The sequence below is a fragment of the Littorina saxatilis genome, linkage group LG4, assembly GCF_037325665.1.
Source record: "Littorina saxatilis isolate snail1 linkage group LG4, US_GU_Lsax_2.0, whole genome shotgun sequence".
NCBI classification, from domain to species: domain Eukaryota; kingdom Metazoa; phylum Mollusca; class Gastropoda; order Littorinimorpha; family Littorinidae; genus Littorina; species Littorina saxatilis.
In genome coordinates, this window is record NC_090248.1 from 61,188,331 (window position 1) to 61,211,323 (window position 22,993).

General features: G+C 43.3%; 2 protein-coding genes across 2 annotated transcripts in view; both read left to right on the top strand.

Moving 5' to 3' along the window:
* Positions 1–6,794: 6,794 nt before the first annotated feature.
* LOC138965272 (uncharacterized) lies at positions 6,795–15,538 on the top strand. Its single transcript, XM_070337392.1, has 8 exons — positions 6,795–6,950; positions 7,636–7,738; positions 9,457–9,657; positions 10,275–10,487; positions 11,811–12,001; positions 12,556–12,655; positions 13,267–13,352; positions 15,137–15,538. The coding sequence occupies exons 2-8, from the start codon at positions 7,636–7,638 to the stop codon at positions 15,170–15,172; spliced, it is 930 nt and encodes a 309-aa protein (XP_070193493.1). The 5' UTR covers positions 6,795–6,950; the 3' UTR covers positions 15,173–15,538.
* Positions 15,539–17,534: 1,996 nt separating this feature from the next.
* Positions 17,535–22,993, top strand: part of LOC138965273 (peroxisomal acyl-coenzyme A oxidase 1-like) — a 30,082-nt gene continuing 24,623 nt past the window's right edge. The window contains exons 1-4 of the mRNA XM_070337393.1: positions 17,535–17,691; positions 18,270–18,426; positions 18,928–19,082; positions 22,462–22,569. Coding sequence (XP_070193494.1) covers positions 17,535–17,691; positions 18,270–18,426; positions 18,928–19,082; positions 22,462–22,569 — 577 coding nt within the window. The remainder of the gene's footprint in view (positions 17,692–18,269; positions 18,427–18,927; positions 19,083–22,461; positions 22,570–22,993) is intronic.

Below are 22,993 nucleotides of genomic sequence, written 5' to 3' on the forward strand. Positions count from 1 at the left end.
TTCGTGTGGCGTCAATCCATATTCCCGTTACTATTTTTAGAATGTCACGATTGCACCCGTAAGTTGTCCTTACTGTAAAAGTGAAAAGGTCGAATCAATGTATAGCCACGCGAAAAATACACTGTCATCTATCTCTATATATTTATAGATATAGATATACATATATATATACGGCTTCTCTGTGTGTGTGTTTGTGTGTGTGTGTGGGCAACACCTGTGGATTGTAGAGTTCTGTTTGTGATGTAGTCTAGCGGCTTTGGTGTGTCAGTATGTTCAGGCCTTCCTTCGAGAAGCCATAACAGTTATTCTCAATCCCGTTTGAGTGGACTTCGCCTTCAAAGATGATTGTGGTGTTTTGGCACTCGGTTACATTTGGCGTCGTCGACAGCGATGGGACTCGACATGAAATGTTCAGGCCACTGAATCATTTTCGTGCTGTTCCCATTCCACCTGGGAGGGACCTAAGTTCATTCAAAGGAGGTCGAGTGTGATAGGGAGACTACCGTCGCCCTTCACAGCAGACTCTGCAGAGTTGTTCGCCTTAGAAGTTGTGGGCTTTCCTTGCATGTACCCGTAAGTTGTCCTCACTGTAAAAGTGCAAAGGTCGAATCTATTTATCGAAAAATTCACTGTCATCTATCTCTACATATTTATATATATAGATAGATATATACGGCTTCTGTGTCTGTGTCTATGTGTGTGTGTGTGTGTGTGTGTGTGTGTGTGTGTGTGTGTGTGTGTGTGTGTGTGTGTGTGTGGAGGCAACACCTGTGGATTGTAGAGTTCTGTTTGTGATGGGGTCTGGCGGCTTTTGTCTGTCTGTATGTTCTGGCATTTGAGAATCCATAACAGATAATATAGGGCTAAGAAATAAGCTCTAAAATTCTCAATCCCGTTTGACAGGACTTCGCCTTCAAAGGTGATTGTGGTGAACCGCCACGCTGTCTGTCTCTGTCTCGCGATTCACCCCGGCGAAGCCGGGTATTCCTCTAGTATATATATATATACTGTTCAAAAAAAGAAACGCATAGCTTGTAATATTTGGTTAATTTAGTTATATGGCTACAAGGATATCCACCAAACTGCAGAACATGTTTATCTGGTCGTCGACCTTTCGTCCATTGCCACAAGTGAGCTCTGCACGTGACGCATGCGTTATCAGTGGCTACAATGTCAAAATTGCTCATTTGGCATGACCACTCGTCATGCTTCAGTGTAATCTCGTGAAACTCGGGGAATATTGAGCTCTCACCATGTCTTCCAAAACCCATAAAAGCGGATTGTTCGCCACAAAGAAATCAGACGACAATTCAGCGACGAAAGATGGCCCGATTGAGCAGAGAAGACCGCCAAATTGCATTGGGTCGTTTACAAGCAGGCCAAAGTCAAAGTGCAATCGCCAGGCACTTCCACGTGTCCCAGAGCACCATCAGTAGACCGTGGGTCAGGTTTCAAGCCACTGGCTCCTTTGCTGACTTGCCACGAGCGGGAAGACCAAGGGCGACAACTGCTGCTCACGACCGCTTCATACGGCTCCGCCACCTCCGGAATCGTTTCCTGTCGGCCTCATCTTCTGTCCAGGCTCTCCCCGGGCCACACCGATTATCGGACCAGACCGTGCGGAACCGCCTGCATGAAGCTGGTTTGAGAGCTCGCAGACCTCACAGAGGAGCTGTCCTCACCCGCCGCCATCGCCAGAACCGAGTGCAGTGGGGCAACCAGCACCTTCGCTGGACCGTCCGGAATCACTGGAGACACGTGTGGTTCAGCGACGAGTCCTACTTCCTGCTCCAGCGACATGATGGTCGGAGGAGGGTCTACCGGAGAGTAAACGAACGTTACGCGCCCAACTGTGTGGATGAGGCACCCGTTCATGGTGGTGGAGGCGTCATGGTGTGGGGGGCGATCAATACCGCTGGAAGGAGCACCCTGGTGCACGTCCAAGGGCGCATAACTGCCCAGCGATACGTGGAGGAAATTCTGCGCCCACACGCCCTTCCTCTTCTGGCTGACCAGGATGCCATATTCCAGCAGGACAACGCTCGCCCGCACACAGCACGACTCACCACCCAGTTCCTCACCGACCACCATGTCCAGGTGCTTCCCTGGCCATCCATGTCGCCAGACATGAACCCGATAGAACACCTCTGGGATGAATTGGACAGACGTGTGCGCAGACGAGAAGAAGCGCCGGAAAATCACCGCGATCTATTGCAGGCACTTCAGGAGGAGTGGGACACCATCCCACAGCAAGATATCCGGCATCTGATCCAGTCCATGCCCAGAAGGTGCCGGGCAGTTGTTGCTGCTCAAGGCAGTCACACCCCCTACTGACTTGACAGCCTCGGCACCCAATCGTATTGATTGACTGATTGATTTGAAGATGCAAATGAACTGTGTGTGCATTCAACTGTGTCCATACCAAATTTCAAACAAATAATCTAAATATTGGATTTTCTGTTAATTTTTTCGAAAAATAAAACAAATTTGGCAAGTAGCAACTATGCGTTTCTTTTTTTGAACAGTATATATATAAGCACATTCCAGTACATGTGGGTTATACACTCAAGGACAGATAAGCATACTTTTCATACAGAAGAAGTAGAAGAAGAAGAAGAAATAGAAGACGAAGAAGAAGAAATACTACAGTTTGATTTGTCAACTCATGGTGCCTTTAAATCCTTTGCATAGGCAAGATCACGCCACGCCCCTGAGTTTAAAACTTGCAGCACTAAAGTTAAAATGCTCCTATCAATTGCTGTCGGTTTTGTGACAAAAATAAAGGTTTAAATGCCTCCACGATGTTGATGCGTTTGAAAATAACAATTTGCGTAGTGCGGTGGCGAATAACAAACAATGCGGTGGCGAGTTACATCTAACATTGAATTGATGCGGTGGCGAATTACAGAGAGTTGTTGACACTCTGTTTTTATCTGCTTCTTGCAAAGTATATATGGAACTATATACAGAGAAACTACACGTGGAGATTCATAAAACATTAAAGTTATCAGTGAACATGTCCAAGAATAACCAGTAATCTCCGTTTTGTTGCATTTGACGCAGAAACTGAAAATATGCCCAAAACATGGGGAAACGAGAAGAAAAACAGATCGTCACGATCACCAGGGCCATCAAAGCATCAAAAAATATATACAGAAATATAGCTAAGGATATAAGTATGTGAAATGCAACACTTGAGAACATGCTGAGTGCCTAGCATTCTAACAATTTAATTTATCATTCGAGAGACCTACCTCGCAGCTTGCCTCTTCGTCGGCGTGAAGCGATAAAAAGTTGCGGTGGCGCAAATGCAGAGTTACACGATCCACGGCGTGAGTGTTAAAACAAACGTTTCCGAGGGAACAGCGTCTAAAGTGTCCCAGTGACGTCAAATGTTACAAATCTCTTCTGACGTCAGCATTGGTATTGCAAGGAAATAACATCGATAGAGAATACTACATGGCTTGCTGTGTCGTACCAGATTGACACGAGTTGTTTTTTTAAATATTGAACTGCGAGCGAAAGCGAGCTGTTCACTATTTGAAAAAGCAACGAGTGTAAATCTGGTACGACACAGCAAGCCATGTAGTATTCTGTTTATCCTACATACTGTACTTACGTGTATTTTACTGAAAATGTCTGGCAGACGAGGCAGCTAAATTGAAGACGCTTGTTTTGGAACCTCGATCTCTTCTAAAGCCTCGTGCAATCTATTACGTCAAAGCAAAGAAACGTCACTCTGAAAGTGTGGCGTGACGAGTTAGTTCTAAAGATTCATCGAGGGTAATTAGCGAGCGCAAATTTTGTTTCTATAATGACGTTTGTCTCGGTGACTTTGGCATCATAAGCAGTGGAAAAACAGGTCCCTGCCAGACTTGCTTGACATGACCTCATTTACATGATATACACACGTGTGATTTGAACGATTATTATCTCACGGGTGTCTCTCTCGGGACGTATGTAGGATAAACAATAATTAACATTTACACATTAACATGCTTCCATTTGAAACTTCGAGGTCTTCATCGGGGATTGACGCCCGACCAAAGGCAATTGAAGCCCGACGGAGCGAAGCGACGGAGGGCTTCAATTAGACTTTGAGAGGGCGTCAATCCACGATGAAGACCGAGAAGTTTCAAATGGAAGAATGTTAATGTTATTGTAATTCAATCTGACGACGATCTCTTTCCTGCTTTCATGTGATGGTAAACAGACAGAATTGGTTCTGTTCTGTTCACACACTACTTCCAGTCCACCTACCTGCAAGGGTCAAGTCCCAAGAAACATGTCTCTGTATTCATATCGTATCACTCTGCTCCTGTTTTGTTTTCTTTCACACACATTTTCCCTTCTTTTTTGACGGGTTTCTGAACAGCAAACTCTAAAACAAATTCTTTTCATCACAAAAGCGATCTTTGGAATTGACTGACGTAGTCCGGAAGAATTCATACATCAACTTACGTCACGTATTCGACGTCATCACTTCGCATACCTTATGGTCTCGGTATTTCGTTGGCCTTCATATTTCCTACTTGTGAAATGACCCTCAAAGCTAACCGAGACTAGTTGAGGCTGTATCAATGCGCCTCGCCAGCAGGTTGTAAATGGATTTTTTAGCGATTGGTTATCGACAATTAATGACCGGTAATTTTTAATGAGTTGGGGCATTCTGACCAATCACAAGATCTGTTTCATAAAAACGCAAACTTGATTGAATTACAATACACAATAACACTGGTGTTCAAAGTACCTAAATATGCTGAGAACGCAAAGCCCTTTTCTGAACGATGTTGAAAACAAAGGGACGTTACTAGGGCTCGTAATGTATTCGACACGTGCTCGTAATGTATATGATATAAAATGATGATAGTGTGCCCTGTACATTAATAATGTTCAAATGTGTACGACATACTGTGTTGCTGTAACTCTCTGCCCCATTTGATTATGTTTCTGGACGATTTGGGGCCTAAGTTCGTGCCACTTCTGGACAAGGGCAAGAACAACAAAACCCGAAATGTGCAATCCCTGTATTCGCTGAGCGTTAGTCAAGTTATGGGCCCAAAGTGATGCCTGTTCAACATTGTTCAAAAACAACCTTTGCTTGTTGTTAATGGCGAACACGGTGTTCGCTTCAAACAACCTTGTTCCAGGCATCTTTTTGAAATTATCCAAGTGCAGAAAACGAGAAAACAACAAAACGCACATGACGACCAGTCACAGAACAAGCCTGCGCTGCATCTTTTGTATTAAACACGCACGTGTAGCTTTCTGAAAGTTGTTTGCTGGTTCTTTTGTAAGGTGTATGTTTTTTAACTGTCTTTTTGGTTTTTTCTTCTTTGAAGAACAAAGTAGACCTTTCTGAAAATGAAGTGCTCATGCAACGATCTACGGTCAGCATATCCTCTACCCCACCCCCCACCCCCACCCCCACCCCCCTCCCCTACCCCCACCCCCTTCTCGTGTTTAACAAACCCGTGCAAGTAAACACGGACAGTGACGCAAGCTTCTTTCCCAATTTGTTTCAAGTTGCACAGGTGAAGAAGCCTGAGGTGCGAATTAATGGGAGGCAAAAGTTAATAGGTGTCTATAGGTACATAGGCCGTGTACACCTGTGCTGTTCGTTTCACGGGACCAGGGGATATTTCCTGAGTCAGGCCTGTCCTACTGCTCGTGTCTCCGCCATTGTAACACAAGCTTCAAGACATCTTGAAAATAAATCGTCCAAACCAAATGCGCGTCACACAAATAGAACTCAAAGAATCCCCCCATCCCCACTTCAACCCAATGCATGTTTACACATCTCACAGAAACAGGTGTTGTCGAGTCGAAATGTACTGTCTTTTCTCTCAAAACCACCCCATCCTTCCCTCCCCATTTTCTACCTAAATATAAAAAATTAAATAAAAAAATTCTAGACCAGCGACCAAATAAACCCCAAAAAACAGATTCAGTCGTATCAGCGAAACACAGTTATCATCAGTTGGTCCAACCTTCTTTTTAAACTACAATTATTACTCTGTCCAAAGGTATTCAACTTTATATCGCAGCTGAAATAAATGTTTTTGTTTTGCCAACGACTTGCATGAGCAATCTTCAATGCTATACGTTAAGTTCTTTTACACTCTCACAGTAAAGGCTTTATCATATTCGTTGGCGTTGTTTCAGGTCAGAATCTCCAGCTTTGCCATGTCGCCGATTCTAATGCATAGAGGTTTTATGTTCTACGTCAAGGACTACTAAAAGAAGTCTTTTAGTAGTCCTTGGTTCTACATCACGTTAAGCAAGAAACGACAACACAAAAGAGAAAAGACAGGCACCACCAAAAAACAAAAACGCACAACCAATTTTGAAGGCTCAAAGAACAAGAAATTCCTCCGAGGTAGGAAAAAAAAACCCCGTCCTTACCATTCTCACTGCCACCAACTGAGAAGGTTATTTCCCTTTGACCATTAATATGTCCCTCTATAAGTCCTTGTAGAATCTTAATCCACCAATAACTCCCTAACCGTGTGTTTGACTGGTCCCAATTTTTGTAAGGACCGTCTCAGGAATGTATAGAACCTGTTCACCAAGTTTGGTGACGATCGGTCCGTTCATTCTTGAGATCTATATGCGAACACAAACACACAAACAAACAAACAAACACATCGAGCGAATCCTATACACACCCCTATACCGGGGGTGTAAAAACACATCTCATTTTCCACAGGAAGAATAAATCAACCAAACCCCTTAATTTAACAAAAACACTGATGCACGTTAGCACGCTGACAAGAGCAATTTGCATGTGAACGGGTAGGGGTGGGGCTAAGCCGGCAGGACGGGTACATATAGGTGTGGGTGCGTGACATCAGCCTTGATAGAGCTACCCGCCGCTGTACCCATTCAAACCTGAAGCTTTTCATCTTTCCTGGCTTTTACTCTGTCCTGCCTTCTCCTACACAACGACAGTGAGTACACTTTGCATCTTTCTTGAATTACTCTTTGATAACACAGGCGTCATTAAATTGTCTGGATGTAGGCCTAGGCGTGACGTATTACCGGGGACAGATTTAATCTTCCGAAAATTCCGGAACTTTCTATTTTCTTTTCAGCAAAATGTGCTTGCTAAAGTAAATGCTAGGAACATTTCTGCGATATAAGGATATCATTTGCCCAAGATATTTGTCCCTGCTTTGTCTTTTTACTTACACACACACACACACACACACACACATAGTGACACACACACACACACACACACACACACACACACACACACACACACACAATTACAGGGCCGGACCAAATGAGTTGTCCTTTTTAGGGGGGGGGGGCAAATCAGCGAAGGTGGTGGGGGGGGGGGGGGTACCTTTTTCTCATCGGATTTCACATTGAATAAAATTTGTTAGAGACACACACACAATTTATTTTTAAAAAAAACTTTTAAAAAACACTCAAAGCAAGGTACATGCTTTTTCCAGGGGTGGGGTTCCGGAACCCCTGGAACCCCCCCCCCTGGGTCCGGCCCTGAATTAACATAGTCACGAAGTTGTTATCTGTGCTAATGTTGTCGCCCTTTACCGTGCTAATTCCCGTTCAAGTGGCTTGAGTGTTGAATAACCAATGTGAATGACGTCACTTCCTGTGCTGCAGATGAAGCTGTTGAACATCGTGTCCGTGGTTGCGGCCCTTATCTCCGTGTCCCTGGCGGAGTACGATAGCACCAACGATGAGGAGTTGTTCGATCAGATTCACAGTGAGTATCTCCTTGTACTTGAAGCATTATAGTGTTGTTTTAAAAATGATGCATAGTTGTCGGGTACTGCGTCATATTTCTAACTTTAGCACAGGGATGGCCAAATCGTCCGCCCGGTCGCCAGGGGCGAGTCAAAAATCCGACGGGCTAGTAGAAACCCCTTGGCAACTAGCCCGGCTAGCCAATGAACATTCTGGTCAAATGCGACCCTTTTGGTTAGAATATCGGGTTTTAAAGTCATACAAACACTGCAGATCAACTGTAGTAGGGGAAAGGCTCCTAATATGGACCGGCTCCTAATATGGACCACCTCCTGTTCTGACAAACTAACGGTGCTAGAGCGCTCAAAACAATTTCATTCGCTGTATTCACCCTCTCTGGATAACTTGCACATGTCAAAACAGTTGCAGAAACACAAACATCAAAACCGTTAGGCTTTTTCTCTTTTTTTCACTTTTGGCAGCGTTCACTCTAAATTCGCCGCCTAAAACGGGCTCGTTTCTGTCCACAGCCAAAGCTTTCATTACACAAAAATGGCTATATATGACAGCAAAGGCAGTATTTGTTACATTTTAACAGTGTGTACCCCGAGTTTCTTCTGCAAACAAAACATAATAGCAAAACCTCAAAGTATGTGTGAGTCCCCTAATATGGACCACCTTCAACAAATCGAAGAAAATAAAAACTAAAGGCAATTTTAATTAATTCATTAAGAAGCTTGCTGAAAATAACCTATAACTAGCCCTCGAGATTTCCAAAAAATATAACAAATAGTCTTTTTTGTGGAAGTTGATAATTTCACTTATTTTCACTCTGTTTTTGATAAGCTTCTTCAGTTTCCTGGTGTGCTTCAAATAATGCTCTCATCAACCCGAAACAGCTAAATCTAAAGCATATTTGAATTAGTCTGACTTGCACACTAAGTTGTATCATGTTATTTTGAAGTATAGGGGGCTTTTTACAGTGATTCGTGAAGGCCGCTTCACTGGTCCATATTGGGCGCCCAGGCTCCTAATATGGACCATTTGTGATTTTTTCTGTATTTAATTGTTGTTGAAAGTCTATCAAAGCTATTTCACTCTAAATAGGCCTAACGGTTAGATTAAGAGAGAAGAACTACCAACCACAAAATGAAACTTCTCCGCAAAAAAAAAAGAAGCTAGTTATCAGCAATAAACGAAAAGTGGTCCATATTAGGGGCCCTTCCCCTATGTTCCGGGCCAGGGAAATTTCTGCCGGGCTAGTGACTTTCTTGAAGTTATTCGCCCGCCTGGCGAGTTAAAAATTAATGTCGAGATTTGGCCATCCCTGGTCATTCCCCTGTAGGCATTTGGACTCACAGACAGACAGACAGACAGACACCCTGAAAAAGTGAAAGACAGAGAAAGAGACAAACTGAAAGAAATCGAGACAGAAAGACAGAGAGGGGGAGAGGGAGGGGAGGAGCAAAGCCCCCCCCCCCCCCTGACTGTGTGACTATGTTACATTGGAATGGTACTTTTTGGGTCTAAACTCGTGAAAAAAAGAACCCCCCCTCCTCCCCCTGAGAAAGATGCACAGAGAGAAAAAGAAAGAAGGAGAGTGAGAGAGAGAGGGAGGAAGGAGAGAGGGAGATGGACTGAGGAAGGCAAGAGAGAGGGAGGGAGGAGAGGAGAGAAGCTTATCTTTGTGTCTTGATAAGAACATTCCATGGTCTGTACGTGTGTGTCCGCTGCCAGACAACGAGTGCAAGAGCGTGGCGCTGAACGACGAGTGGTTCCAGCAAGTCCTGACCAGTGACACGCCCATGGGCAACCACGGCCGTGTCTACGCCTTCCCGCCCCAGATGTGTCCCCCCGGCTCCGTCTTCAGTGCTGCCCAGTGTAGCTGTGTCCAGCCCGGTCAGGAGGTGGCTCGCCAGTTTGGACGTCCTTCTTCTGGTATGTATATAGACAATGCAGATTTTGCGTAGACTAAGTGCGTGCGTGCGCGAAATGCTGGCTGAGAGAGAGAAAGAGAGAGAGAGAGAGAGAGAGAGAGAGAGTGTGTGTGTGTGTGTGTGTGTGTGTGTGTGTGTGTGTGTGTGTGTGTGTGTGTGTGTGTGTGTGTGTGTGTGTGTGTGTGTGTGTGTGTGTGTGTGTGTGTGTGTGTGTGTGCTGGATTCTTGGTTGATTGACTGGCTAGCTGTCTGGCTTTAATAAAGAAATAATCAACTTAAAAATGGAATCTTGAATTATCTTGTTAGATGGTTGGTTCGACAGATACACGGACGGATAAACTCGTCCGACCAGTCAATCACCTCTGACGGACCTATCACTCTGGGCCGGTATGCAGAAGTCGCGCTTAGAGACCGTGATAAACTGCATTGAGGGACCTGGGTACAGTTTAGTCCGAACTAAATAAAGTCTCTAACCTCGACTCCTAAATCCTGGCGCTTGTCTAATTGACCTTACCAACCAACGATGATGATAAAATCGTTATTTAACGTCACTCTGTAAAAATATTGGCGACATTTGTCTTGCCCAACTAACCATGGATGCTTTCCCTTATTCCCCAGTCGTGGCTGAGTGCTCCCCCCTGGCGGACATCTCCTTTGACCGGGATACTGGACGCTACAACAGCTCCACCTACGTGCGTTACGGCGAGGAACAGGCCAAGGCTAACCTGTACGATCTGACGGTGGACGATGCCTCTAGCTCCTCTGGAAAGGCCCTCAGTCTCGAGGGCACGCCTCTCGTCGTGCAGAGCTTCGCCAGCAACGACCTCGTCGGTGAGTGACCCACGCCATTCAGGGAAAGAGGTATTTACAGTGGAACCCCCATTTTAAGACCTTCACAATCTGAGAAAATCAGGTCTTAAAAAGGAGGGGGTCTTAAAAAGGGGGTACATTTACAGAGGCTATGAACAGAAAATCTAAACAAGTCGCGTAAGGCGAAAATACAACATTTAGTCAAATAGCTGTCGAACTCACAGAATGAAACTGAACGCAATGCCATTTTTCAGCAAGACCGTATACTCGTAGCATCGTCAGTCCACCGCTCATGGCAAAGGCAGTGAAATTGACAAGAAGAGCGGGGTAGTAGTTGCGCTAAGAAGGATAGCACGCTTTTCTGTACCTCTCTTTGTTTTAACTTTCTGAGCGTGTTTTTAATCCAAACATATCATATCAATATGTTTTTGGAATCAGGAACCGACAAGGAATAAGATGAAAGTGTTTTTAAATTGATTTCGACAATTTAATTTTGATAATAATTTTTATATATTTAATTTTCAGAGCTTGTTTTTAATCCAAATATAACATATTTATATGTTTTTGGAATCAGAAAATGATGGAGAATAAGATGAACGTAAATTAGGATCGTTTAATAAATTTTTTTTTATTTTTTTTTACAATTTTCAGATTTTTAATGACCAAAGTCATTAATTAATTTTTAAGCCACCACGCTGAAATGCAATACCGAAGTTCGGGCTTCGTCGAAGATTACTTGACCAAAATTTCAACCAATTTGGTTGAAAAATGAGAGCGTGACAGTGCCGCCTCAACTTTCACGAAAAGCCGGATATGACGTCATAAAAGACATTTATCAAAAAAATGAAAAAAACATCTGGGGATTTCATACCCAGGAACTCTCATGTCAAATTTCATAAAGATCGGTCCAGTAGTTTAGTCTGAATCGCTCTACACACACACACAGACACACACACACACACACACGCACGCACGCACGCACATACACCACGACCCTCGTTTCGATTCCCCCTCTACGTTAAAACATTTAGTCAAAACTTGACTAAATGTAAAAAGCAAGGTCTTAAAAGGGAAGAATTCTTAAATTGGGGGAGTCTTAAAAGGGGGGTTCCACTGTATTCAAATGGGACAGAGTGTCAGCAGACTTGACGTTTCTAGCTTCTCCTCTTTTCCTATGTCTTCAAGGCCTGCACCTCATCGTCGGTAGGTGTTCCTGTAAGTTTAGGAAAGATGCGTGTTGAACTTAAAGGTGTGAGTAAGCCTGAAGGCAAGCTTTACAAACACAAAGATGTCCCTATCACCGGCCTACACTGACCCCTAAAATCACCACCCTCATCTCCACAGGTCCCTGGAAATCCAACCTGCGTGTCCGTGTCCGCTCATCCAACAACGGTCGCACGGTGCTGCTGTCCGACGACTGCGACGACGACGTCGACAATCAGAAGTCCATCGAGCTCGTGCTCACCGGTAACACGCTCGGAGTCTACTTCCGCTTCGTCAACGACTCCATGGACAGCAGCTGTCAGGTCAAGACCGTGAGTATTGCAACGTTCCTTGTGTTTCATTGGTTCTCAGGGCTTCATGAATTGGCGACTTGCCCTATCGGCCAGCGCCGCGAAGTCGCGCGATACATCTGCGTTACCTTGCGTGGCCTTGCGAGATCTGTTCATGTGTGTCTGCTGTTGACAGGAAGCAGCCAGGCTGTCGAGTGTTCATGTGTGTCCAAGTGGAAGGATGGTTTTATTTCAAAAAAAGTCGCGTGAAGCTATATCAAAACATTGAGTTCATATGTCGGCCGGAAAGTCATAGATCAACACTGAAAACCAGTCATCACCGATGGTTTCAAGTAGAAGGGTGCTCTTATACTACAGTGTGTGAAAACCTGGATCTGCATGGGGAGAAAGGTATCAATAAGGGGTGGGTGGATTATGATAGACCGTTAACAAATGACGACTGACGACGACGACGACGACGACGATGATGATGATGACGATGACGATGATGACGATGACGACGACGATGATGATGATGATGATGATGATGATGATGATGATGATGATGATGATGATGATGATGATGATGATGGCAGGACAGCAACGGCTGGTACGACATCCAGATGGTAAGCCTCGGCTCCACCGACATCACTGTGACCGTCAACGGCGCTCCCTGTGTCACCGTTGATGCCGGAGGTCAGTGGAATACATTATCATCACGTGACACGCGCCATCTTTGCGAATCAATCCTGAGCGAGAGAGAGAGAGAGAGAGAGAGAGAAAGAGTGTGTGAGTGTACGTGCGTGAGTGCGTGCGTGCTAGCGTGTGTGTGTGTGTGTGTGTGTGTGTGTGTGTGTCACTGTGTGTGTGTGTGTCTGTCTGTGTGTATGTGTGCGTGTGTGTGTGTGTTTGTGTGTGTGTGTGTTTGTGTATGTGTGTGTATGTGTCGGTGTGTGTGTGTGTGCGGGTATGTGTGTGTGTGTGTGTGTGTGTGTGTGTGTGTCTGTGTGTGTGTGTGTGTGTGTGTGTGGTATGAACAAGCGTTTTCTCACATTTCTCAAAGTACAGGTAGATGATTTAATGGATCACTGTCGACCAATGCATATACAGTGGAACTCGGCTTTTAAGACCTACAAAATCAGGTCTGACATTCTTAAAATGGGGAGTATATGAACAGAATGTTATGAACAAAATGTCTGAAAAAACAGGATTTCAATGGGGAGGCAGTCCTAAATTGGGGGTCTTAAATGGGGGGTTCCACCGTACGCCTGTCGTAATGACGGTGTCGTCCATGTGACTGTGTGCAGCCTCCCTGGCCAGAACTGACTGCCCCGTGACCCTGGGCGCCCACCCCAAGGTTTCCGCTGATGCTTTCTACGGTCTCATCGACTTCGTGAGTTCATTTTTACATTTAGTCAAGTTTTGACTAAATGTTTTAACATAGACGGGGAATCGAGACGAGGGTCGTGATGTATATATATATATATGTGTGTGTGTGTGTGTGTGTGTGTGTGTGTGTGTGTGTGTGTGTGTGTGTGTGTGTGTGTGTGCATGTATGTATGTATGTATGTATGTGTGTGTATACATCGATTCAGAGAAAACTACTGGACCGATCTTCATGAAATTGCACATGAGAGGTCCTCGGTATAATATCCCCAGACGATTTTTTCATTTTTCCGATAAATATCTTTGATGACGTCATATCCGGCTTTTTCTGAAAGTTGAGGCCCTCATTTTTCAATCAAATTAATTGAAATTTTGGTCAAGCAATTTTCGACAAAGTCCGGACTATGGGATTGGAACAGCTCAGCAGCGTGAAAATTAGTTAATAAGTTTGCTCATTAAACTTGTCATTAAAATCGAATTTTCACTAGCAGTTTAAAAAATAATTGCATCGTATTCCCCACTTTCTCCTGATTTCAAAAACATATACATATGTCATGTTTACTATAAATGTGTTTATAGTTGTGAAGATACAGAGGCAATATCCAGACTGGTTCAGCCCTGTGGGAATTTCGTCGTCAGACTGAATGATTCTCAAAATCGTCATTCTCAAAATTGTCTCTCTCAAAAATTGTGACGTCTGTACCACAGGTTAACCAATTATCATTCTATGTAATCTGAATACATGTGTGGTTACAATACATAGACTTACCTAAACAAAATGTAAACTATACTTTTCTCGAGTTTGCATGACATTTCATCCATAATTGAAAACGGGAAATGCTGTTGAACGTATATAGCCTACATGAAAGTGTATGTGGTATCGTGCATACTGCTTTCACCTTTCTCCATTCTGCATCCAATTTACTTTCGCCTTTCTCCATTCTGCATCCAATTTACTTTCACCTTTCTCCATTCTGCATCCAATTTACTTTCACCTTTCTCCATTCTGCATCCAATTTTCTTTCATCTTTTTTTCATTCTGCATCCAATTTACTTTCGCCTTTAGAACTCCATTCTGCATCCAATTTACTTTCACCTTTCTCCATTCTGCATCCAATTTTCTTTCACCTTTCTCCATTCTGCATCCAATTTACTTTCACCTTTTTTCCATTCTGCATCCAATTTACTTTCGCCTTTCTCCATTCTGCATCCAATTTACTTTCACCTTTCTCCATCAGTTCTGCATCCAATTTACTTTCGCCTTTCTCCATCAGTTCTGCATCCAATTTACTTTCACTTTTCTCCATTCTGTATCCAATTTTCTTTCGCCTTACTCCATTCTGCATCCAATTTTCTTTTGCCTTTCTCCATTCTGCATCTAATTTACGTTCACCTTTCTCCATCCAATTTACTTTCACCTTTCTCCATTTAGTATCCAATTTTCTTTCACCTTTCTCCATTCTGCATCCAATTTACTTTCACCTTTCTCCATTCTGCATCCAATTTACTTTCGCCTTTCTCCATTCTGCATCCAATTTACTTTCACTTTTCTCCATTCTGCATCCAATTTACTTTCGCTTTTCTCCATTCTGCATCCAATTTACTTTCACCTTTCTCCATTCTGCATCCAATTTACTTTCACCTTTCTCCATTCTGCATCCAATTTACTTTCGCCTTTCTCCATTCTGCATCCAATTTACTTTCACCTTTCTCCATTTAGTATCCAATTTTCTTTCACCTTTCTCCATTTAGTATCCAATTAACTTTCGCCTTTCTCGATTTTCTTTTCAGTTCCGCTTCGTCAAGAACGCCGAGAAGTGCCAGTAAAGATGGTCTGGGCTGACCGAGCAGTCATTGGTCTCGGCAATCCCACCTCTTTCTCTACAGTCATCACAATCCTCTGCAGTGCTCTGCAGCTCTTCGAACGCGTGCCTTGTGGAACGGCTCTGTAACGCCCAGTGCTGCATGGAAACAATCTTTGTGCTTACAGTTACATTTCCATTGAACGACAACAGACGATTTCTGAAATACTAGCTAAAGTTCGTTGTTTTTCCTTTTAACACAACCGACGTTGGGTGCTAAAACTGTATACTTATGAAGGGATACAACGCTTTTGATCTTTTCTCTTTCTATCTTCTCAGTTTGTGATGACATTATTTCTGCAAAGCTCAATAAAACATATAATGTTGAAAATGTTCGTGTTCACTCGATCTTTGTCTTCGTTCAGTATCTCTCTCCGTGGCTATTCCTCTGTACTCAGCTTTTGTGACTGCGGCGGTGTGTGTGTGTGTGTGTGTGTGTGTGTGTGTGTGTGCGATGTGTTCCTCTGTGTGTGTCAGTGTATGGGTGTGTGCGTGTGTGTGTGACGGTGTGTGTGTGTGTATGTCACGTAGTGTGACGGTGTGTGTGTCAGTGTCACGCATGTGTGTGTGTGTGTGTGTGTGTGTGTGTGTGTGTGTGTGTGTGTTTGTGTTTGACGATGTGAAGAATCACGAAAAGCCCCGTATACCTCAAAATAATACGGACCACTTTCAACATCGTAAAGAAAAAAAGAAAAGATCATAAAGGCTAGTTTCATTAAATCATTAACTGAGATGCTTGCTGAAAACAACCTCATAACTAGTAGCCCTCGAGCTTTCAAAGAAATATAACAAATAGTCTTCTTTTCGTGGAAGTCGTGATAATTTCATTTAGTTTTAGTTTTTTTAGTTTCCTGTTGTGCTTCCAATAATGTTCTCATCAAACCGAAACAGATAGCTACATCTAAAGCATATAATAATAAGTCTGACTTGCACACTAAGTTGTAGGGGAAGGGCTCCTAATATGGACCACTTTTTGTTTCATGCTGATAACTGGCTTGTTTTCTTGCGAAGAAGTTTCATTTTGTGTTTGGTAGTCCTTCTCTCTTTGGTTAACCGTTGGGCCTAATTAGAGTAAAATAGCTTTGATAGACATTCAGCAAAAATTAAATACAGAAAAATTCACAAATGGTCCATATTAGGCGCCCAGGCTCCTACACTGTAAAAAGCCCCCTAGTACTTCGAAATAGCATGATACAACCATTTAGTGTGCAAGTCAGACTAATTAAAAGATGCTTTAGATTTATCTGTTTCGGGTTGATGAGAGCATTATTTGGAGCACACCAGGAAACTAAAGAAGCTTATCAAAAACAGAGTGAAAATAAGTAAAATTATCAACTTCCACAAAAAAACCACTATTTGTTATATTTTTTTGAAATCTCGAGAGCTAGTTATAGGTTATTGTCAGCAAGCTTCTTAATGAATTAATGAAAATAACATTTAGATTTTAATTTCTTCGATTTGTTGAAGGTGGTCCATATTAGCGGACTCACACATACTCAGTTGAGATTTTGCTATTATTTTTGTTTGCAGTAGAAACTCGGGGTCAAAACTGCTAAAATGTAACAAATACGGTCTTAGCTCTCATATATAGCACATTTTGTGTGACAAAAGCTTTGGCTGTGGACAGAAACGAGTCCGTTTTAGGCGGCGAATTTAGAGTGAACGCTGCCAAAAGTGAAAAAAAGAGAAAAAGTCTAACGGTTTTGAGGTTTGTGTTACTGCAACTGTTTTGACATGTGCAAGTTATCCAGTGAGGGTGAATACATCGAATGAAATTATTTTTAACGCTCTAGCGCCGTTAGTTTGTCAGAACAGGAGGTGGTCCATATTAGGAGCCGGTCCATATTACTGAGGAGCCCTTCCCCTATCATGTTATTTCGAAGTATGGTTGTGGCGGGGTTTTTTTTTTACAGTGATTCGTGAAGGCCCGGTCTAAACTGGTCCATATTAGGCGTCCAGACCATTTGTCACAGTGAATTTTTCTGTATTGAATTTTTGCTAAATGTCTTTCAAAATATTCGCTCTAATTGGGCCCAACGGTTAACTAAAGAGAGAAGGACTACCAAATACTGAGAAACTTCTTCGCAAGAAAACAAGCCAGTTATCAGAGCATGAAACAAAAATTGGTTCATATTAGGCAACAGGCTCCCCCTCAGTATAACAAAACCGGTCCCCCCAAAAAACTATATATAGTACCGTGCTTCGTGCAGGTGTCCAAAAACTCTACTGTATTTAGTATCAAACGGCGTGTCATAAAAGAGCTACGAATATATATATTTAGAATCAGAAAGTCACGTGATCAGTAATGTGACGTTACAAAAGTGAAAATGGCGGCTACAGCAAGTACAGATCCCTTCGGCATTCTTGTTGGAAAAGTCAATGCTGATCTAGAGCGTGAGAGAAAAGCTGCCAGCTTCAACGTGCAGGAGCTGACACAGTTCATTGATGGTGGCGTGGAAAGAACCAAACGACGGAAAGAATTGGGTGAGAAAGACACGCTGAACAATGCTTTGTTTTGTCAGTTCTCGCAGTCGCCGGTCCAAAGGTGACATGAAACCGTGAACAGCGTGAACAACGATTTTAGCTTTGGCGCGTGTGTGTGTGTGTGTGTGTGTGTATGTGTGTGTGTATGTGTGTGTGTATGTGTGTGTGTGTGTGTGTGTGTGTGTGACAGAGACAAAGACTGAAAGAGAGTTAAAGGAGTTGAGTGTACAAGTATACATGTGATGTATGTTTTAAATTAGCTTCCCAAATTGTGGCCCCTGCTACTGTGCACACTAGTAGCCGAAAAATCCTACCAGAAATTCAAGAAAATAGCAGGTCCCTGAATGCACTAAATTCTTGTTATCATGCATACCATCGTTACACTTACAGATTTTCACACACACACTCATACTCTCTATCACTCTCTCTTTCTCTTTTGAATAGAGGCACATTTGTACTTTTAGAGGCATATATATATGGCTTTGTGGGCTCATGTTCATGTTATTGTAATTTGTATTCTGTGTAGCTGCTGTGAACTGGTACTGCACTGGTTTTGAGCTGTCTTCTCTTTTCTGCAGAAAACCTCTTATACAATGAACCAGTGTTCCGTAATATTGATCGTCTGATGATGGAGAGAGACCAAACATACGAACAAGCCGTGCTGAAAAGTGTCAAGCTTTTTGATTGGTCCAGAAAATACAACTGGAGCGAAGAGGATTTTGAGCTAGCTTGCAGGTAAATTATGGAGACACCGACAATATTTATGTGTATCTATGTGTTTTGTAGTGTTTTATTTCATGTTGTTTTGATAATTTAAAACGTGTGGTCTGTATTGGGTATGAAATGCATTATATGGCTTAAGCCTAAAGCAGTGTTTTACTGCATCTTTGTTGATTCATGATTGTCTAAAATTCAATAGCAATATTTATTGGTGAAGAGAAAAACGTTCCAATTATGTTTTGTCTTAATTTTATTTTTTTGTCTTAATTTACTGTCAGGTATGAATGTCTTGCTGCCCTGCATGCTAACCGGCATAACAGGCAGTAAGTAGTAAGTAAATGAATGTCTAAAATGTTAAACTTTGATTTCAAAGGCCATTAGCTTACAGTGGTGAATTTATTCAAAACAAAAACAAAAAGCAGTTCATATGTGTACGTACAATGCTACAAATGCAGCAAATTTATTTCAATTTTGGTCTTTAATTTTAAATAGCATTTGCCCTTTCTCGTTGCACAGACTGGCAAACCATGACCTGGCGATGACACTGCATCATGCCATGTTCGTGCCGGCCATTGAGCGGCTGGCTTCCGACGAGCAGAAAGCCAAATGGCTGCCCAAAGCTCTGCGCTACGAATGGATCGGCACGTACGCTCAAACTGAACTGGGCCATGGTCAGTATCACTTACCATAGTACTCTGATCTCCTTGTTTCTTCTTCTTTGTTCATAAGATGAAACATCCCACATTGTCATGCCTATGTCCCCAAATGCTAAGTTGTTCATTTCATCTAGCCTCTTAACTAGACCTAGCTTCAAAGCTGTGCTCCTGCTGAGGAGACTATCTGTTTCCCCTCTCAAAACGTAAACTCTGAAGGTTGTACGCTTTCCCTTAAAGCTTGTTTGCGCTACGAACTGACCCATGTTCTCAACAGGACCTCCCGGGGACTCTAGTTTGGCATGACTAGTGTGAAGTTTGGGTCTTGGACTCATCTTTTTGAACTCAGATTCCGAAATGACAGATACATCAGCCCCTGTGTCTATTTTGAAATTGACCACCCTATTTCCTATGCTAAGGGAAACTCTCCATGGTGGTTCGTTTTCTGTGGTTTCTAGACTACCCAAAAAGAACTTCTCGCCCTGTTCAGAGTTAGTGAGATTGTCCAGTGTTTGCTTGGACCGGCACACAGACTGAAAATGGTTAGATTTACCACAGGCTCGACATGTTTTCCCCATTGCTGGACAGACTGTACCTCTTTCGTGTGGACTGTTACCACACTTGTAGCACGAATGTTGGCCTGACTATCTGCCGCCGCGCTGACTTGTGCTGCCGCCGCGATGACTTGAGCTGCCGCCGCGATGACCGGAGAAACCTTGAGCGCCGCCTCGGTGACCATGGTTACAGCCTCTTCCTCTCTGGAAACTGCTGCCGCCAACACTGGATTTGTTGACTTCGTCCACGTTGCTGCTAACGCCACGCTGCGCTGCCATCTGTGCCTTAACTTGCTCATGCTGGCGAGCCATCGTCACTGCCTTGTCCAAATCTAGATCTGGTTCGAGCTGAAGCTTTTGAGACAAGTTCTGATCTGTAACACCTAAGACAATGGTGTTATCCCTGTCAGGGAACTCGGTGAACTCTGCTAGCTTGAATAGGTCACGAACATATTCTTCGATAGTTTCACCTTGTTGCTGGCTTCTCTGGTGGAACAGCGCTTTCTCGTGAATGAGATTTCGTTTGGGGGTGAAGTGGGTGTCAAACCGTTGTGCTACAACGTCAAAACTTTTCTGTTGTTCTGCTGTTAGAGCAAATTGTTTAAAAATGCTCTCCGCTTGTGCCCCCATTGCGTAAATAAAACTGCTAACCTGTACATCTCCGTCCTCCTTGTTGAGTTTTGACGCGAGACGAAATCTAGCAAATCTCTCTCTCCACGCTTGCCACCCGGCTGGCTGTCAAAAGTCAAAACTTTCTGGTGGTTTGAATCCTGGCATCTTGGTCTTTCTGTGATATGTCGCACGCTAATCACTCAAAGATTAATCCCACCGCTGCCACCATGTCATGATGTCATGCTGTCCATGCACTCATAAATACTGAAACGGGTCCGTTCAAGTTTAGAACTTTAATTTCAACTCATCAGGATTCAAACATGTCTTCTAGCCGCCATGTGCTAGCTCCCAGAGAGTGCTGGGCGGAAACACGTGACACGTGAATAGAACAAAACGTATTGTTTCGGCGAGCCATTGTATGATACCATGACACACATACACTTGCGTTTTTTGCACGAGCTGGTTTTTACATGTATGACCGTTTTTACACCGCCATTTAGGTAGCCATGCGCCGATTTCTGAGGATGCATGCTGGGTGTTTTTGTGTTTTTGTAACCCACCAAACTCTGACACAGATAACAGGATCTTTTCAGTGTGTACTTGATCTTGTGCTTGCGTGTACACACGAAGGGGGAGAAGCCACTAGCAAGTGTACACATAAGTTGACCTGGGAAATCGGAACAAATCTGCACCTTTAACCCACCAGGCGTGACCGAGATTCAAACTCACGACCTTCCGCATGGGAGGCCGGCGTCCTATCCACTTGTCCACTGCACCTGTCATCCCCCTGTTCAAGACCTGCCAAAACTTCATGAGGCCTTAAAAGTTACCAATTCTTAACATGGAGGTAAATTTACAGACACTGATTGTGAACAGAAAATCTGGGTAGTCTTGGTCATAAAAGGGGGCTCCCACAGTAGTTCTATGTCTGGTGTTGGTCATAAAAGGGGGCTCCCACAGTAGTTCTATGTCTGGTGTTGGTCATAAAAGGGGGCTCCCACAGTAGTTCTATGTCTGGTCTTGGTCATAAAAGGGGGCTCCCACAGTAGTTCTATGTCTGGTCTTGGTCATAAAAGGGGGCTCCCACAGTAGTTCTATGTCTCGTCTTGGTTAAAAGAAAAGTTAAATGCAATGTTTTAAGTGAAGTTGCATCATGAGTGTTTGCTTGTGTATACATGTACATGTAAGGCCTAAAAAAAAATAGGTGTGGTTACGGTAACCCGACCTACCCTATTTTTAGGGGCCGACCCTATAACTTTTTATTACATTTGTCCAAAAAAAGAAGAAGAAAAAATACGAGTGCAGAAAACGCAATGAAAGCGAAAGCGCCCGAGTCGCACACTTATTTCCCTGTCAAGTAGGTTTAATTTGTACACATTAGAAAAAAAAGTTTTAAAAAAAAAAGTGATTGCCTACCTTCCTACCCTATTTTTTTTGGCTATGTTACCGTAACCACACCTATTTTTTTTTTTGGCCTAAGAGCATGAACCACGTATTTTGCATCTACACATATGTGTCGTCATCAAAAACCATGAAACACAGGTGTGCACACACATGCAAACAAAGAAGACTAGCAGGTGCAACCTTTGATAACTGTCCTCCTTATTCTTACTTATCGGTCTGTGGTTGTGTTTCTTTACACCCCCGGTATAGGGGTGTGTATAGGTTTCGCTCGATGTGTTTGTTTGTTTGTTTGTTTGTGTTCGCATATAGATCTCAAGAATGAACGGACCGATCGTCACCAAACTTGGTGAACAGGTTCTATACATTCCTGAGACGGTCCTTACAAAAGTTGGGACCAGTCAAACACACGGTTAGGGAGTTATTGGTGGATTAAGATTCTACAAGGACTTATAGAGGGACATATTAATGGTCAAAGGGAAATAACCACACTTGTTAGCAGTGCCTGCTCAGTTGGTGGCAGTGAGAATGCTAAGGACGGGGGTGTTTTTCCTACCTCGGAGGAATTTCTTGTTTTCTTTGGTCTCTGAAACCTGCGTTAGTTATTACTTTTCTCTTAGGGTTGTGTGTCCGTCGTCCCCGAGGCTGTCTCTAACTCATTCTGCGTTCATTTTTACTTTTCTCTTAAAAAGCCTGTAAAACAACCATTTGATTGGGAAACAAATTTAATCTGTTTTCTCTAAGTCTGAGGGTTGTGTGTCCGTCATCTCCTAGGCTGTCTCCATCTCATTCTTCATTCATTATCATTTTCTCTTGTGGGTTTTTTTTAGGTACCAACATTATGGAGCTGGAAACAACAGCGACCTTTGACCCTACCAGGGATGAGTTTGTGATGAACAGCCCAACCATCACAGCCATGAAGTGGTGGCCAGGCGCATGTAAGCCCAAAAGACAATTTTCAGAAATTACTCCGTCAGGTTTATATGTGTTGTGGGAGAGTGACCTTTTCTTGCAAAACCTCTGCCAAATATTGGAGGGGCCAAGGGGTGTGTGTGAAGCACGTGTTTCCGACACTCCCCTGTCGCTAGTGATTGGCCCCGCCAATGTTTGGCAGAGGTTTTGCAAGAAAAGGTCACTCTCCCACAACACACACAGAGTAACAGAGTTATTTTCGGAATTCTTCTATTAACACCTTTCTGCCCTAGAAAGATCTCGGAAGAGTATTTCAAATTGTCCTATGCAGTCAGGCTTTATGAAACGAGCAGTGATTTGTTTGCATAGCTCACTCTCTCTTCAGTGTCCTTGTGATCAGAATGTTCATCAAGTGGACTTTGTTTTCAGTCAGCAGATATGTTCTCTAAG